Raw genomic sequence first — 19,168 nt, 5'->3', positions numbered from 1 at the left:
TTGTCACACACACACTAGGTGTGGTGAAATTTGACCCATCCTCTTGTTCACCCCCTGGGAGGTGAGGGGAGCATCATTTTTGGTGATTTAACCCCCAATTCCAACCCTTGATGTTGAGTGCCAAGCAGGGAGGTAACGGGTCCCATTTTTATAGTCTTTGTATAGTCGGGGTTTGAACTCACAACCTACCGATCTCAGGGCAGACACTCTAACCACTAGGCCACTGAGTAGGTGTGTATTCAAGTTGAAGGAAAAGGAAACTGCAAATAAAATTACCTCAAATATACATAAAATACGAGGCATAATGATGCATTATGTACATACAGCTAGCATAAAAAGCATGTTAGCATCGATTAGGTAACATGCTATGCAGTGACCATGTACAGCATGTCTGATTAGCACTCTAACAAGTCAATAACATCAACAAAGCTCACCTTTGTGCATTCACACACAGCATACAAAGTTTGGTGGACAAAATGGGACAAAAAAGGAGTGACATAAAACACGTCTTTCTGTAGCAGCGTCGGAGAAAGTTGTACATGTAAACAAACTACGGTGCTTTCAAGGACTTCCGAAATTAGTAGGACAAAATGGAGGGCGCCAAATACTCTCATCAGTGAAGCATTTTTAATATAAACATTGAGATTTCTGACAATTAGGACGGTTTGTGTCATGTTTGTTCTCCTACAGAAACCATATTAAAACAAAAAAAACCTTTTTTTCCCTCATCTTTTCCCATTTTCATACATTTTTGAAAAAGCTCCAGGGAGCCACTAGGGCGGCGCTAGAGAGCCGCTTGTGGCTCCAGGGCCGCGGGTTGCTGACCCCCGTCCTAGGCAGACAGAGGTGGTTTGGGCAGAACTAATCTGAAAAAACATAACTGGAAAACATAAAAAATGGACGCTGTCAATGCTGTGTAGTGAGCGCAGAATTTAGCAACAAAAACTTTGTCCGAGTCTCACCTCTCACGCTGAGGTACTCTTTATTGACTTGGATCATGAACTCTCTGTAAACATCTCGTAAAACAAGATGGGACTCAAACCCTCGCTACTTTACCCGGCCAAGGTCCGCATCACACAGACGGACGGCATCCGCGTTTGGCTCGGAACAGTAGCCGAGGCAGACAGCTACATCAAGGCGTATAAAGACTCTCCATAACGGTCTCATCAACAAAGTGTGTTTATGAGTCACAGTGAGTTTAAGACCTGAACTATATAATCATATTAAGTGTGTGTGTGTGTGTGTTTAGTGTAAATGTTTCACTGGAGGTGGATACAAATGTGTCATTTGTACAAAGAAAAATAAATTAAAATATAATGGAAAGTGAATTAAAAAATATCTTTACTAATATTGGTAATAAGGAATCTGAATGTAGAAGTACTGATAATATTCATAGTAGAGAACTGTATAATAATTATAATCATATTCAACTAGATTTTTATGACAACATCAATTATAACTGTAATTCAAATGAGTTTGGCAGTGATATAGATCCAGACTGCAATCTTTACAATAACATTACCAGAAACTGTGAGTACTACACACACTAACAATTTAAATGTGTGAATATGGACAAATCTTTTACTGTAATACATTTTAATAGCCGAAGCTTGTATAAAAATGTTGACAATATTAGTGAATATCTGAGCCAGTTCAAAAAATTTAGTATTGTTGCAGTCTCAGAGACTTGGCTCGATGAGAACAAGTGTTGTGATATGAGATTGGATGGTTATGAATTATTCACCACAAACAGAGTTGGAAAAAGGGGAGGAGGAGTAGCACTTTTTGTAAATCATGATTTAAAATGTTGGAAAATTGACAGCAAATCAACTGCTATAGCTGGAATTTTTGAATGTATTACTGTAGAAATTGAAGTAGAAAAATCAAAAAAAATAAATGTTAGTTGTGTTTATAGAACACCTGGATCATGTCTAGACACATTTAATCAAAAATTGGACTATTTGTTTAATAAGTCAAACAAGCTCCATATTGTGTGCGGTGATTTTAATATTAATCTTCTGAATCCCATGGACAGTACCAAAACAACCGATTTTATAACAGGATTGTACAGTAATAATTTTTTTCCCCTTATCATAAAACCTACCAGAATAACAGTAGACTTTGCCACACTGATAGATAACATTTTCACCAATCAACCTGAGAATCAAATAACAGCAGGACTACTACTCAATGACATAAGTGATCATCTACCTGTATTCAGTATTTTCCACAATTTCTTTGATCAGAGAGGGACCAAAAAAGCAGTTCAATATAGATTTGTTAGACATCAAACGCCAGAAACTATGGCAGCATTCAAGTCTGAGTTATGTGCTCAAGACTGGGGGGAGGTTTACACCTCCACAGACCCAGATGAGGCATACGAACATTTTCTCAACATTTTCATAACATTGTATGATAAGCACTGTCCAATGAAAAAACATTACATTAAGGACAGCACTGTTAAGGACAAACCATGGATCACAAAGGGACTATTGAAGTCCTGCAAAAAGAAAAATTATCTTTACAGAAGACATTTAAAGCACAGAACCAAAGAAACTGAACACAAATATAAAACGTATAAAAATAAGTTAACACAAATAATAAAACACAGCAAAAGAACATATTACTGTAACCTATTAGAACAACATAAAAATAGCATCCAGGGTACGTGGAAAGTTTTGAATGGTATCATTAAAAAAAACATGACAAATAAGGAACATCCAAGCTATTTCATAGAAAATAATCAAACTCTAAATGACCCTAAGGAAATAACGGATGCTTTTAACACCTTCTTTGTGAATGTTGGACCTAATTTAGCAAATGAAATTGTACAACCCGAAAACAGTGTCAAATTTAATGAACATACCATTCAAAGCAACTTAGAATCGTTTTTTATTTCCCCCGTCCATGAAAGTGAAATCACAGAAATTGTAAATTCTCAAGAAAACAAGAAGTCAACAGACTGCTGTGACTTGGACTTTTCTCTGATCGGGGAAATTGTTGATTTTATAGCTGTTCCCTTCACTTATGTATGTAATATTTCTTTTATAAAAGGTGTTTTCCCAAAGAAAATGAAAACGGCAAAAGTTATTCCCATCTTCAAAAGTGGAGATAAGCATCAGTTCACCAACTAAAGGCCTATTTCTATACTCTCACAATTTTCAAAAATCCTTGAAAAGTTATTTGTGTCAAGATTAGACAGTTTTATTGACAAGCATCACTTGCTAAGTGAACACCAATACGGCTTTCGACCAAACAGGTCCTCTTCCATGGCAGTGATGGAACTAGTTGAGGAGGTAACCACTGCAATTGATAAGAGGGAGTTTGTTGTTGCCGTTTTTATTGACCTGAGCAAGGCCTTTGACACCATCGATCATACATTACTTTTAAACAAAATGCAGAGGTATGGTTTTAGAGGTCTTGCTCATGACTGGTTGAAGAGTTATCTTGGTGGCAGAGAACAGTACGTGCATATGAATAATGTAGATTCAGATAAAAAGATTATAACACATGGAGTACCCCAAGGTTCTGTATTGGGACCAAAATTGTTTTTATTGTACATTAATGATATCTGTAAAATCTTTAAAAAACTCAACTGTATTCTCTTTGCTGATGATACAAGTCTGTACTGTTCTGGGCAAGACCTTGGCCATCTCTTAGGGACTGTAGAGAGTGAACTCCACATACTAAAGCAATGGTTTGATGCCAATAAACTATCAATCAACCTAAATAAAACAAAACATATAATTTTTGGAAATAGGAAAAATAACAAACAGTGTCATATAAGAATTGATGATATGGAGATAGAAAGGGTGTATTCAACAAAATTTTTGGGAATCCATATAGATGATAAATTAAATTGGAAACTGCACATAAATATACTTAAGACAAAGATGGCAAAAAATATTGCTATGTTACATAAAATAAAAAACTCCGTAAATCAAAAGGCTCTTATCATGTTATATAATTCTTTTGTTAATTAATTAATTATTGTGTCGAAATCTGGGGTAACAATTACAAAACAAACATTAAATCTATATTCTTACTTCAAAAGAAAGCGATTAGAATTGTAAATTATGCAGATTATCATGACCATACCAATGCTCTGTTTATTAAATTAAAAACATTAAAACTGCACGATCTTGTTGACCTCAACACTGCTATTGTGACGTACAAAGCTCATAACCACATGCTGCCTGGGTGTCTACAGGAGAGGTTTAAACCCAGAGAGAATCCCTATGACCTCAGAGGTTCAGCTGTCTTCCAGAAAGCTAAGATAAGAACAAGCTTAAAAAGTAGATGTGTTTCTGTCAGGGGGGTTCAACTGTGGAACAGCTTGGATGATTCCTTAAAATGTTCCAGTTCTATTCACACATTTAAAAAACACTTTAAGACCAATGTCTTGAAAAAATATATCACTCTAGAATCAACACAGTAGTTAATACTATGATCAATGTTAATTCAAATACTAAATGTGGGTTATAAATAATAATGGAAGTACAATTGTTTGTATACAGTATATAAATTGGTACAAAGGTTTAACATGTCTACAAGGATATTTCACATGCCTTTACTGTGTATATAATTGAACTGTGTTTATGTTATGTATAATGTGTATTTATAATATGTTGTACACTGGACATTCAATAATTTTCGGAAGTTTATTTTGTACTTGACATTGTTTATAGGGTTAGGCGCAATAAGTGTTCAACTTCAGCCTAAACCCTTTCGGTCTGCAACATTTTCATTTTCAATTTAAGAATGTACAACTGTTTGTTTATTTTGTTGACGATTGACCGAAGAATAATAAACCTGAAATTTGAAAACGCCTCTGTACACCCAGTCAGACACGAACCTAAGACACACAGTCAAGACAAAAGCAGTATGGTCTGGTATGTTTATTCAATAAGATGGCGGCGTGCATAGGCGCCGATCCCGTGGGTGCTTGGGGGCCCGAGCACACACGTGGGATAGATGGCAAAACTTTCTCACCACCAAGCAAAAACCGTGCATGCTCAGGCCCCTTCTACAGGGGCTAAGGATATCAAGGGTAAATCCCACCTAACCTTATCCTTGTCCACACACACACACACAATGGTCGTTAAGACCCCCTCTCCCCCTCGGTCAGCCGGCGCAACGCGACCTAATACGCATGCGAGTGTTGCTTTGTGTGCAAGTTCTTAAATTTAACTTATCTGAACAACATCCAGTGTTGTGGTATTTCAATTAACTGGAATCCAGTGTGCTGTGGGGCCCTATTGTAGTGAATCACACCTGAGACATCATAAATTAATAAAATCTTTATTGGACACGTGAAAGTACACAATGTGACTAAGAACATTTTACAACAATCAATCTCGGGATCTAGATATTTGGTCAGGACATTCCTCACTCTTTTGCCTTCACCTTCATTGTCCATTCGTTTTTGGTGGCATTATATACTCTGGACCTAGACTTTGAGTCCGCAACATACATGGCGGACAATAACTGATACAGTCTGCTTTGCCAGTCCAAAGGCATTCGCCATTTTCCGTAGTCTTACCTCGACAGCCAGGTAATACAAAGCAAACACTACATTTTTTATCACATCCACGAGAGCCTGCATTCTCGTTGTTTCTCCTTCGACAAATGGACACAGTTGTTCGGTAAGTACAATCATAACTGACCTCGACATTAGAAAGTTCTCTTGCGGTCTGAGATGTGTTGTATCTGAAATAGCTGCAATCGCTTTCTCTTAAGACTTAAGGTATTCATGTGGGATTTCCACATGACAGACGGAAGGAGAAACACGGGCATGTCTGGATGACTCGCCTCCATATTTCCAGTGGTTACCTCCGAGTTACGAAACCGCTTTATTATGAAGCTGGCTGTGGCGTGTTCTTTCTGACGTCACCTCCTGTTTGGGGCGCGGTCTTTCTGGCGTCACTTACTCTCCGAACTCAGTTTGTAAACGATCAATGAGTCCATACCAAGCTAAGAGCCGGAGATTTAAGAAATAGACGGCGCACTTACCCGTGTAAAAAATTGTCAGAGGAGGGGGGACCTTAAACGGGGATTAGGCTAAATAATTATTCGTTTAAGGGGTTATCCCTTAGACATAGCCTTAGTGTTGGGACAAGTGTTTCTGTCTCCAATATTGTCCACACCTGTCGCCATCTGAACACAGCAGTGCGCTCTTAAACGCACGGCGGGAAGAGAGGGAAAATGACGTTAAACCAAGCGCTTGATTTACCGCCCGTCCGAGCACCCACTGGCAGAAATGTAGATCGGTGCCTATGGCAGCGTGTGCGCTGCTGACCTGGTGTATGGTTCACAGCTGCTCTTGAGGAGTGACGGCAGGACCGGGTAGTTCTCGTTGCTGCAGTTGTTCTGGGCTTCCTTGTACAGGTAAGAGAGAAGCTTGACGCCCTGCGCAAAGCCGCGGCATCCCATGTAAACGACGAGGTGAGCAGAGTGCAGATAAAAGGCACTCACCACAGGGAAGGAGGCCTGGTCGGCAACCGCAGGCTCGTCAACGCGGCACAGTTCCCACAGATACCTTTAGATGAAAGTAGAAATTCATGTTTAAAAGCATGGAAATTAAAGCCAAAGGCACAAAAGGGAATACAATTTATTTCACCTGAGCTGTCGGCCCACTTTGCGGAAGAGGAGGCCAATGGTCAGCAGGCTCAGTGTGGCCGGCGTGCTGAGAACACACGCTCTGTAGTAATGCAAGTACTTCCTCAGACCTCCAGTGAACGCCTTTCAGACACACATGATATCATTCAAGGTGACACATCATGATGATTTTAATCTACTTTTAAAACACTCCCTTGCGCTCTGACAATATGGAATAGATATGCTTTGGTGTATTTACAGTCTGCTCCACAGTCACTGTGCTGAAAACAAAGTTTTGTTGTACTTGTGCAATGACAATAAAGACCTACCTACCTACCTACCTACCTTATAACCCCTTGTTGAGTCGGCTGCAAGACGCTTGATTCTGGAGGTATTCCCAGATTGCAAATGGAATGTCCAAAGACGTCCACCTCGCTGTGACGTTGCTGTGACAAACTCACGCCAATATGCATACATTTTATGATTTGATACATTGTTTAACACAAGTATCCAACATTGTAACATTTATAGGTCAGAAAAGATGAAATTCATTATAGGTCTCTTTAAATGTAGAACATTCAATACTGATAAATGATCACAAAGTACTTCAAGCATGAAAAGCAGGGTTGGTTGAAAAATAGCAACATGTGAAGCACTGGGGAATGAGTTCTAATGCACATTACCGCTAGTTACCTGCTAGGCTGTGCAAAATATACTATTTAGACTTAGACAAACTTTAATGATCCACCAGAGAAATTGTTCTTATTTAATGATGTCATAACAGTAATACGTGTGAGCCGAGAGCAGGTTAATGTGCACAAAATGCAAAATGTTGAAGTTCAAAAGCACAAGGACAAAAATAGTTGAAATTAGTAATACAGGACCAGTTCATAATACCTGACCCTGGTGACCCAAACCTACCTGGAAGACCAGGCCCTTCTTGTCAGCACTCTGCAGCGAGAAGCGGCTCAGCCTCAGGTAGTAGGTACCGTACTGGGCAAGCTCCTCCAAAAGACGAGACATACTCTCCGGAGAGGTACCTGACACACACACACCAGGCCGGACGTCGAAGAAAATCCACAAACAAGATGAAAACCTATTCAGTTTAATAACATCTAATGGAAAAGCGCAAACAAAAAGGTAAAATCACATTTCACTCAGTCACATCCATATTGTTTCATGATAGGAGATTATATTCTACTCTTTGATGTTTGTTGTCCTTCTTATGGATGTTTTATGAGAAGTACCAGATCAGCTCTCTTCTGGGACGTAAAGAATATCTGGAAATGCAACTCCGCTCACATCACAAACACAAAACAGCACGACTTTACATGACAGCATAAGGTGTGCAGGTGTGCCCAGCAGCCTATAAGGAAAAAACTTGGTTTATACAGGCATGTGATTTTTCTGTCTATAGTCGGAAATCCGTCTTTTTTATCTCTGTAAAAATATGAAAAAAATATTTTCCGTTTTTCTTTGTTTTTTCCAAACTACAATGTGTGTTAAAATCTTGATCCATCTCTTTGCCATACCTGCCAACAACAACGGTTTTCCCGTAATGACTACAGTTTTTGATAATCCAGTTGTAAAAACTACGGTTTTCCATTAAAAATTATGAACTTAAAAATCAAAGCATGTAGCGAAGCAACTCCACGGGCAGGGGAGAAAATATATGGGAAACATCGATGATGATTGGTTGGTTTACGTATAAAAACATCCATGATTGGTTGGTTGGTTTACTACAGGGGTCGGCAACCCAAAATGTTGAAAGAACCATATTGGACCAAAAATAAAGTAGATCTGTAGTAAATCTGTCTGGAGATGCAAAAAATTAAAAGTGTTACGTAAGTGTTATAATGAAGACAACACATGATGTAAGTGTCTATATTAGCTATATTAACCTACTATCAAAAGCTGACGCAAATCTTCGTTGACAGAAATGTTGTATTTACATTTATATTCTACACATTTTTACAACATTGGAAAACATTAGTAAAATGGAGGCTTCTCACAGAATGAGATAACTTCTGGAAATTACTGTCTTAGAATGGTCAAAGGTATAGATGGTGTCCAAGTTAAAGGAAAGGTCTTCTTCTAATGGATTGATTATCATCTTTGCAAGCTGGGTAATGTTTGCTGTGGTCTGGAACAACACGGCACACAAACAACTATGATAAATGCAGCCAATATTACATACAGATAATGTTTCATGAGACATGCAATAATAAATTAAATACACAGAGGACATAAGTAAAGGAAATTAAAGGAGCTCAAATATAGCTACAAACGAGGCATAATGATGCAATATGTACATACAGCTAGCTTAAATAGCATGTTAGCATTGATGAGCTTGCAGTCAACCAAATATGCCTGATTAGCACTCAAACAAGTCAATAACATCAACAAAGCTCACCTTTGTGCATTTTCGCACAGCATAAAACGTTTGGTGGACAAAATGAGAAAGAATGAGTGGCATAAAACACGTCTTTCTTTGGCATGGTCGGAGAAAGTTGTACATGTAAACAAACTACGGTGAGTTCAAGGACCGCTAAAATTAGTAGGACAAAACGGTGCTTGCCAAATACTGTCATCAGTGAAGCATGTATAACATAACAGTGGGATTGCTAACAATTAGGAAGGTTTGTGTCATGTTTGTTCTCCTACAGAAAAAAAATATATATATATATATATATATATATATATATATATATATGTATATATATATATATATATATATATATATATATATATATATATATATATATATATATATATATATTTATATACTGTATATATATTTATATTTTGACATTGAATAGTTGAATCATTTTGAAACATAAACAACATGACTGCAAGATATTTGTAATTTCATGCTATTAGTCACAAATGGCTATTGAAAGAAAGAAAGTTAGCTAATAGAATACACATTGTTTGTACTATTTATGATGTTTGCATGATTTTTACATTTGGAGCATTTAGAAGTGGAGAGGGAGTCGAAGAGACAGAAATTGGCTATAATTATATTGCCCCACATGTCCCCCCACCAGGGCATCACCTGCGGCCCCCAGATCCCCGGCTTATTTTCAGTCTTTTTCATTAAGTTCAAATCACATGCCTGTTTATAAACAGGGTTTTTTTTTTTTTTACGCAATGGGTTATTTTTTGAGCTTCTGTAGTGGTAGAAGAGAATTGCAGAGTGCCTGGCGACCTTTTCAGATCGAGGACGTTGAAGACATCTACCTATTCGGAATCATGATACCAGGACATTAGCTGATTGGAGTAAGCGTGGTTCTGGTGTATCTGTCAGAGTTTTACCTCTGTTTGTGTTATTTCCTGTCAGCGCTCTTATTTTTGTTCAGTTTCCTGCTTGCCTCCCTTAGCGCTGTTCCCCTCGGCTGCGACTGATTGGCACCTGGCCACACCTGGTGTCAATCAGTCGGCTGCTATTTATACCTGCCTTGCCCTCCAGTCAGTGCTGGAGTATTGTTTGCTGTATGCTGTGGGCTGCCTGTTTCTGAATGCTGTGAGCTATTCACTGGATCCTGACTCCTGTCCCTGTTTGCTGTTTCCTGGTTTCTGGTTTGTGTTTTCCTTGCTTTTTTTTTAACATTAAAACCATGTTTTCTTGTACCGAGCCTGTCATCTCTGCATCTTGGGGTTCGTCACCACCACTTCATGACAGTATCGACAAATCGGAAGATGCTGGCAACCGTTCAAAGTACCCTAAAGCTGCCACAAATGATTGACGGATGCCAGCAACTGTGGGCACTCAGACTTCTGCAATTTTGGACTATCTTTCGAACTTTAGCAGCATCTGGAGACGCCGGCTGCTCTGATAGTGAAGTGAATTTGCGGACCAGAAATAGACAATGAAGAGTAGTTTCAATTAGTTTTTCCTCGCTCAAACACAAACATTGAAATCTGGATTGTTTCCACTGGCTGCAAGGACGTGGCAAGGTCGCTGCTCGGAGACTCTCCCGGAGAACAGTGCCGTGAAGACGCAACAAACTCCTTCCCCATCTGTTGTTGTTGACTTGTTGACTGGCTGTGCTACTGGGCATATGCACACACACCTCCCCAGCCCCACACCACGCCTTCACCACCGCTTGATTCCCTTTAGGGGCAATGGAAGGCTGAGTAGTATACAGCAGCAGCGGGCCACTCCCTCTCTTCTGTTGCAAGTTTTGTTGATTCTATGTAACATGTTTATGTGTACTATGGCTATGATTTTTTTTCCATGGCCTCAGTCTGGACCCCTCCCTGGAGTCCAGCCTTTGACTGGATATTTCTTTACTCCCCCCCACCCAGCGTTTACTTGTTTCTCATCTTTTTTTGTAAGGGGTGCTGGAAGTTGGCAGCGATCCTATTTCTGTCTCCCTGTAATGTTTGCCTGATCTTGAATGGGATTGTGCTGAAAATCTCAATATCCCCTCAGGGATTAGTAAAGTACCTCTGATTCTGATTTTGATTGCGTTTGCGAGAGCACCGAAAGCGAGGAACAGAGACACGCTAAAGGTGTACACACATATGCATCCACGGAAAATACAGGTTAAACACACACGTGCCCTACCCTCCATCCCACGCCTTCGCCACTTCACCCCACGTGGTGTGATGGAACACGAGCAGCGCCCCTAGTGGCTTCGGGCCGAATGCCCGCCCTCTTCCCCCTTCGTTGCAATCCCAAGTTATGTCGTGATATGTACAGTATATGTGTTTTGCTATCAAGCTTTTTTTCTCACTTCCCCCCGATAGGAGTCCAGTCTGAGGTCGATTTTTTTGAAATTCATTGTCCCCCCCCATGTCTACCTTTTTCCCACCTTTTATGGTCCTGTTCTGTAATCTTTTATAATGTTTGTTTGTCTCATCTTGAACGGGTTTGTGCTGAAAATGACATTTCGTTGTCCTTGTGCAATGATGATAAAATCCATATATGCTTGGTATTTTTTAAAATCTGTCCTGTCCAGCCACTCAGGCAAATCATATTGTTGATGTAGATGATCTATATCTGCTCTACAGATTTACTTTACAAAAGAGAAGTGCGGAATTGCCTTATTTGTATGTGACTTTATTAAATGTTTGGATATATTAAGTGTTTGACGCAGCTGAGCAGGAGGGGACAGAAAGAAGAAGAAAAAAAGAAGACAGAGGGGGGACAAGACAGAGAGACTACTGTGGAGGGGGGCGTGGCCTGCGGGCCTGCAGTGAAGCGGGGTGTGCCAGGACCGGCCTCAAAATCAGCGACAGGTGCGTAAATGGCCTACCTGGGCCTTGTTATCTAATCACCTGTCGCTCTGTTATAAGCAGCAGCCAGGGGGAGAGACGGGGTTGGGGCTGGAGCCAGAGCGCGAGCGAGAACGAAAGAGAAAAAGACAATTGCTGGAAAGCAACTGAGAGACTTATTGAAAAATAAAACAATGTTGTAACCCCGAAACGGGCTCTCATGTCGGTGCTTGGTGGTCTGAAGAACCCCCAGGAGGGCAACCTCCACAACTACAACGACAAAAAACAAAACCAACAACAAAAATACATAAAATATTATATGTACAAATATGATACCGAATGATAAAGAAAAGCCAACTATTGAAGTAGATAAAAAGAACATTATCAACAAATGAACAATATTGCACTACAATGTAAACAATAATACCAATAGAAATAACAATATTAATAATAAACACCAATGTTTAACTCTATTATAACTACACCATTGCCTAAAATGCAACAATATATAAATGTATTGAATATTTACATTACAAAAGAAAGGGGGAAAAAGAGAAGTGTGTATGCATGTATGTGCTTATGTATGTATAGCTTGTCCTTAATACTTTTGACAAAATAATAGCATGATAAATGACACAATTTGTTACTGCATACGTCAGCAGACTAATTAGGAGCCTGTTTGTGTTACAGTATGTACGCGAAGGGTGGAAGGAGACGACACCACAACGAAACTCAGGTTACCAGGTTTATTGTAACCTTTGATGAGTGAGTGTGAGGTGTATGCTACTCTATGTGTTTGTTGCAGGACTATGTGTGACTTTAACCATGTGAATGTTACTAGACGATGTTGTAAGTGCGTGATGGATGAATCTTTCGGCAGTCCGAAAACAGGCAGCTGGTCGAGGGCAGGAGAGGAGCGACAAGGTCCGTGTCCAGGCGAGGGTTCGAGGATCGAGTGAGGCAGTCCAAAGTCCGGAGGGAGGTCGAGGCACAGAGCTTGAGCACACGGGACATGACGGGTACTGCGGGAGGGACAAGGAACATGAGACGAGGAAACAAGGAGGACAAGGAGAACAAGTGTGAGGACAACAGGAGGGAAGCCAGAGACGTGAATGCTTACTACAAAGAGTTAACGACGTTCCAAGGGTCGACTGTTTTTTTGCCAGGTGTGCTGATCGCTGAAAATCTGCAGTTGCGGCGTTGCGTAGGCGTGAAGCGCCCGGCGTGTGCGGGGGCGTGTCCTGGCATGCTGTCAGTCAGCGTGTCGATGGATCTGGCTGCATTGTGGGTTCGAGACCGCGCCGTGACAGTTTGTTTACTTACTAATAAAAGACATTTGGTCTCGCAGGTTCACTATTTTATTTTCAGGACTACATTGCAATAATAAACATATGTTTAATGTACCACATTAAAATAAAGTTAAATTCATTGTTAAAATAAAGCCATTTTTTGTGGTCCCTTTTATTTAGGAAAATATCGAAATACATTTTTGTACCGGTATCAAAATATTGGTATCAGGACAACCCTAGTGCCCACACTTTAATGCATCTGATTTTTTACTTACGTTCTTAGTTTTCTGGATTTGAAGGAAAATGTATTTTTAGTTTTTGTATATTTAATTAATTATTGTTTTACTCATTGCATATTTTATGGTTACGATGTAAGTAATTTGTACTTTTCACTATTCACTATGTTTTTGTTGTTGTTGTTCTATGAATTCATGAAACCTGTTTTTGCTGCCCTCTTGGCCAGGTCACTCTTGCTAAAGAGATTTTATTCTCAATGGGGGCACGCAATTTCGAGCTACTTCCAGTTTCCCACGGTCGCTGCCATCTTGGCGAGGTGAAAACCTACGCTTTTCTGCGTGATTTTTAAGCCGCCATGTCTTTTGATTATTTCGACCTGTTGGGTGCTAATGCCAAACATGGATATGAAACAAAACTAGCCATTGTTGGGCTGGAAGAATTGCATTTGTGGATTGATGGATTTGACTATCAGTCAAACCAGAACTATTTAACAAGGAGATTACATTATGGAAAATAATTCTACACAATACAGTGTGCAGTTGTATATTTGTGATTTGTCAAGGGTAATGGCACGCAACCCTAGTCCTATCATGCTGGTTAGGTACAGCCCCCTCCCCGGCGTCATTTAGCATCGTTCAGTCGGCTGTTTCTCACAACTTAACACTATATTTTGTTTAAAGGAGCCATATGTAATAATTTCCTGTCAAGCCATCATTAAATGGCCCTGATACGTCAAACGGCATTAAGAAATCATGTTCTTTTCCAATACCTCTATAACTGATAACAGTAGTTCAGCCAGGGATATGGTCATTTCAAAATTAGATTTACAGCCCCGAAATATTGTTTTTGTTTTCATTTCGATGCCCCGCCCTCTACCGTTTGACCTAGGGTTGTACGGTATTCCGGTATTAGTATAGTACCGCGATACTAATTAATCATATTCGGTACTATACCGCCTCTAAAAGTACCGGTCCACCACCACCCTTTGCTCCTCAGGAAATATGTCCCTGGACACATTAGGACTTTGAATATGACCTATGTATGATCCTGTAACTACTTGGTATCGGATCAATACCTAAATTTGTGGTATCATCCAAAACTAATGTAAAGTATGCTTGGCACAATATAATGCATTACATGTAATTATTGTGTATTGACTTGGTAATTGGCTATATTACAGCGCACCTGTCGGTGATGATCTTCCTGGTCTTCTTAAGCCTGCACAACCTGCCATCCCTCGCCGGAATATAACCTTCTGTTGGCGTACCGTAAGCTTGTCTCCAGCTTCCTAGTTGCCTTCTGTCCTGATTTCTGTTTTTCCCTGCGTTGATTGTCGTGCCCTCCCTCACCCCGCAGTTCCCTGTGTGCATCCCCGAGTCAAGCTGTGCGTCTTGTGCTCCTGGATCTTCCCTGCCTCCCTCGTGCTTCCTGGTTCTCGACTCCTCGCTAGCCCCCGGACTACGACGACTCTCAGGATCCTGCCTCTCGACCCCGCTTCCGCCCCTGGATCATCTGCCTGCCACACAGACTTCCGTGTTCCTTCCCTCTTGACAACACTTGGTAACACACACCTCAGCTAACTACACACATAGCCTCACACACATACACTCTGGGGTTTTGACAACCTCCATTTCCTTAGTGTAGTTTATTAGTTAGTATTGTTTATTATTATTATTATTATATATATATATATTGACGGTAGGAGGCCACGGGGAAGACCCAGGACACGTTGGGAAGACTATGTCTCCCGGCTGGCCTGGGAACGCCTCGGGATCCCCCGGGAAGAGCTAGACGAAGTGGCTGGGGAGAGGGAAGTCTGGGCTTCCCTGCTTAGGCTGCTGCCCCCGCGACCCGACCTCGGATAAGCGGAAGAAGATGGATGGATGGATGGATGGACTATATATATAATAAATTATTGAACATTACCGCGCCCTGGTGTCTGTTGCCGTCATCTCCTCTAGTCTAACCATAACAATATTATATATTATTATATATAATTATGTCGATGGTGGTCCGTGCGGTCAAACTAGACATTTTAGCAGGGTAATGCCAACAATATGTCCTCACTCCCGACTAAAATATTGCTGCGTAACTTTACAAATACATTTGGCTAAGCGACATCAGTAAAATGTGGCATAATTACTTAGTAAACCCTTTTGCAAGAAGCATAAACAAGAGAAACCTACAGAGTTAAAATACAAGAATAGGACAACATAATTCACCCACAGTTCAGGGGTGTGCTACTTTTATTTTTCGTCTTAAATTCGCCAAATTGCCCCCTGCTTCCCCAAAGGTAGATCCACTCAGAGAAGAAGCCTGATGGTAAACAAGGACAGGCTGCATGCTGGGAGTGAAGTGATGATTGGCACATCAAGAGCTGTATGTTTAAGACCTAAATGATGGTTGCACACAAGATTGAGGAAGTGTTTGTTAATGCATCGATGAGCCTCGCCTGTGTTGTTATTCCCACGTCTGTGATGCCTTCACCATCTTTCTTTATTCCTATTTAATGCTGAGCTGTCAGAACCCACTTGACGTTTTTCTGCAACAATTTCTCAACCTTCAGTGTAGATGACAGGCCTGCCACCCGCCTATTTGCACACCTAACATCTTGTGTATTTTTATATTGGCAGCGTTGATGACGGACGCTATCAGTAGCTGTGTTTCCATTACCCCTAGAAATGCGCAAAACCTAAATATCCACCCATATTTTTAAAAAAACCTCTCAAATATCACTAAAACATTTTTTGCGCACTCATCAGATGGCTTTTGAGACGTTTCGATATTGAACTGTTTCACAAAAGCATGATAGAAAAACTTTTTTCACATAAAAACCGAATTGGCAAGGCGCCGATGCAGGCCAACGAGGGCAGAAGGGTCGTCTTGTCTTGTTTACGATCGGTCGGCCGGGGCGAGTGACGCCACACCGCCGCAATGGGCCGTCTCGCAGGTCCCTTCCCGACAATACACAAAAATATGCAAAAAGTCAGTGTTCAAAAACAAAACAAAAAATACAAAAATGAGGGGTATTGTATTTGAACTAAGCAAAATTATCTGCCAATAGAACAAGAAAATGTGGCTTGTCAAGACTTTCCAAAAACAATTAAAATGAGCTAACTTCAATGAACCCAAAAATACCTTAAAATAAGTATATTCTCACTAACAAGTGCACTTTTCTTGGTAGAAAAAAACAAACAAAACTTTTTGCTCAATATGTTGAAAAATATTCTTAAATGAAGTAAATTATATCTTGACATAATGATATGCGCTCGTCATTACATTTCTTAAAACCAGCAAACCTATACTAAAAACACATTTTATTGTTCTTAATGGAAATGTTATTACCAAGGAGATGTGACGGCTCACACACCAGAGGCCAGTATGTTCAATGTTCAATAATTTATTATATATATGTGATGGGACACAAGTAGGGGATTTTATTTTTCATGTTTAATTGCCATGCATGTTTTAGTGTTTTATTGCTGTGGATTTTAATTGCATGTTTTTACATTTTAGAATTTGATTGTATTTTTAATTGCATGTTTTTATACTTTAGAATTTGATTGTATTTTTAATTGCATGTTTTTACACCTTGTGGACTTTGCTGGCATTTTAAGACTCGCCCCTTTTAGCTTGTTGCCCCTGACAACCAAAGTGCCCAATCACACGACACCTGAAGTTAGACGCACCTGAAGAGCATTAGCACTTCACCCATTTAAAAGAGAACGGACAGCAGGAAGAGAGGTGACCGGGAGGAGCGGCAGGAGAGCGACAGCAGGAGGAAGCCACCGGAGAGGATCGACCGGCTTTGCCGAGAGCGACCGGGGGGGGGGGACGCGCGCAGGCTGGGAAGGAACCCCCGGACTACACAGCCGACCCCGCAGGCTACCGGAGTGAACCCCAAGACGCCCACAACACGCAGGGGCAGAGGAAACTCTGCCTCGGAAGTAAGTGACGTTTGTTGTGGATCTGTGGGGGCAACCAACTGCCTTGGGCTGTGGGCTTGCGGGCTCGTGCGTTGTACGCTGGCTGTGTGGTCCTGTGGACAGGGGGCGGTCGGGGACCCAGAGACCTGCGGCGACCCCCGGGAGTGACCAGGAGGCGGAGCGAGACGGGACGGGTACCGCCACGTAGGTCCTGACAGGCTAGGAGAGTGGGCGTACCCAAGACTTCGACGTGGAACTACAGCAAGGGCAGGGGAAACCCTGCCTTGCGTGTAAGTGTGGCGTCAGCCCGGAGAGCGTCTCCTTGGTTTTAAAATATTTTATCCCTGTGGCCTGCCTCCGTGTTAATTGTGTGTGCAGGAGGACGCCGTGGAAGTGGGCGGAGCCAGGACATTGACCACGCCTGTCGTTGCTGTACCCTCACCTGTTTTATTGTTTACCAATTGGTATTTTTAGTGTTATCTACTTGACTGTTTTTAGCTATATTATAATAAATTGTGAACAAGCAAAATCATCTTCCCTTACTTTGGACAGCTGCTCTCACTTCATTGGGTTCTTAATATTTTATATTTGTTTTTAGCAACATTTTTATTAGATTTTAAATATACCACCACTCGGGTCCACATCACATATTATATATATATATATATATATATATATATATATATATATATATATATATATATATATATATATATATATATATAGTAAACAATACAACTAAACTATAGAATGGAGTGTGTGACCAAAATGCAAGAGTGTTTAGTGTAAGACTATGTGTGTAGATATCTGAAGTGTGTTACCTAGTGTTGTTGAGAAAGCAGTCAAGTCCAAAGAGGGCAAGGCAAAAGGGGTCCAAGATCCGCGAGGGGTCCATGGGGCAGAGAGAGACGTCAGTGTCCGGGGGCGAGCGAGGAGTCGGGAAACGAGGGAGGCAGTCGAGATCCAGGGCAACGGAAGGGAAACACTGCGGAAACACGGGAGAAAAAGAAGGATGTCAGACACGAGGGAAAAACGCAGAGAGAGAGAGCATAAGCCTTACGATATCCAAAGGGTAAACTAAGTTCCCGCCTGGATCCTTGGGTCCACTGGTCCTTTACACAGCACGTCCCTTATCAGTCCCAGGTGTGCAGATTGCGATTGTGTGCAGGCTTGTAGCTGCGTGGGCATGCTGCGCTCAGCGTGAGCGTGTCCGGGCGAGCAGCCAGAGGAGGAACTGTGACACTCAGTTGCAGGAGGGAAGCGGGTACGAATACGCGCCGTGACAGTACACCACCTTTAAGCGAGGCACCCGACAAGCGCCGGGGAGCATCAGGATAGGCACGGTAGAAAAAATAAACAAACTCAAAAAGTAAGGGAGGTCGGAGGGGAGAACTGGTGGTGGGTCGCCGGCCCAAGTGCCTCAGAAGCCATCGGGGACAAGTCTGGTGGCGGCAGCTAATAGACCGCTGCTGCGGCTGGCGAGGTGGACGACCAAGGAACGGTCGACTTCTTGGCCGTCGGTAAGGCGGACGCGAATGGTGCCGTGGTGCGTCCCGCCGGAAACGAAGAGGAGGGCGGCGCCATGGTGCATCCCGCCGGCAACGAAGAAGAGGGCGTCGCCGTGGTATGGCCCTCCGGACACGAAGAGGAGGGTGGCGCCTTGGTACGGCCCGCCGGACACGAAGAGGATGGCGCCGTGGTACGGCCCGCCGGACACGAAGAGGAGGGTGACGCCGTGGTACGGCCCGCCGGACACGAGAAGGAGGGCACGTTGTCACCTGAGGCGAAGAGAAAGACGTCGTCAGCGGTGGCGTGGAAGCAGCGGACGCCATCGACGAGGCAGGCATGGAGGAAGATGTCATCGGCAATGCAGGCATGGAAGCAGCAGACGTTGGCGGC

The 19,168-nt window shown here is 41.7% G+C and overlaps 2 protein-coding genes across 4 annotated transcripts in view; both read right to left on the bottom strand.

Moving 5' to 3' along the window:
• Positions 1-643: 643 nt before the first annotated feature.
• LOC133641727 (gamma-tubulin complex component 6-like) lies at positions 644-7,663 on the bottom strand. The gene is made up of 6 exons (XM_062035672.1): positions 7,519-7,663; positions 6,620-6,741; positions 6,475-6,538; positions 4,828-4,855; positions 963-1,026; positions 644-880 (listed from the first exon to the last, which is right to left on the bottom strand). Exons 1-4 carry the CDS (start codon positions 7,618-7,620, stop codon positions 4,844-4,846), a joined length of 300 nt encoding a protein of 99 aa, XP_061891656.1. The 5' UTR covers positions 7,621-7,663; the 3' UTR covers positions 644-880; positions 963-1,026; positions 4,828-4,843.
• A 4,899-nt stretch (positions 7,664-12,562) lies between these two features.
• The window catches only part of plxnb2b (plexin b2b), a 629,608-nt gene continuing 623,002 nt past the window's right edge, over positions 12,563-19,168 (bottom strand). The window contains exons 45-46 of one of the 3 annotated variants that reach the window (XR_009824287.1): positions 18,091-18,254; positions 12,563-12,839 (exon numbers count right to left, since the gene is read on the bottom strand). The gene's annotated coding sequence lies outside the window, so the exon portion shown is untranslated. The remainder of the gene's footprint in view (positions 12,840-18,090; positions 18,255-19,168) is intronic. The other 2 variants (XR_009824286.1, XR_009824288.1) reach the window with 2 other exon arrangements.

This window comes from Entelurus aequoreus, linkage group LG24, assembly GCF_033978785.1.
Source record: "Entelurus aequoreus isolate RoL-2023_Sb linkage group LG24, RoL_Eaeq_v1.1, whole genome shotgun sequence".
Classification (NCBI taxonomy): domain Eukaryota; kingdom Metazoa; phylum Chordata; class Actinopteri; order Syngnathiformes; family Syngnathidae; genus Entelurus; species Entelurus aequoreus.
Note: the sequence above shows the minus strand (reverse complement) of the source record. Positions and strands in the feature narration are given on the sequence as shown.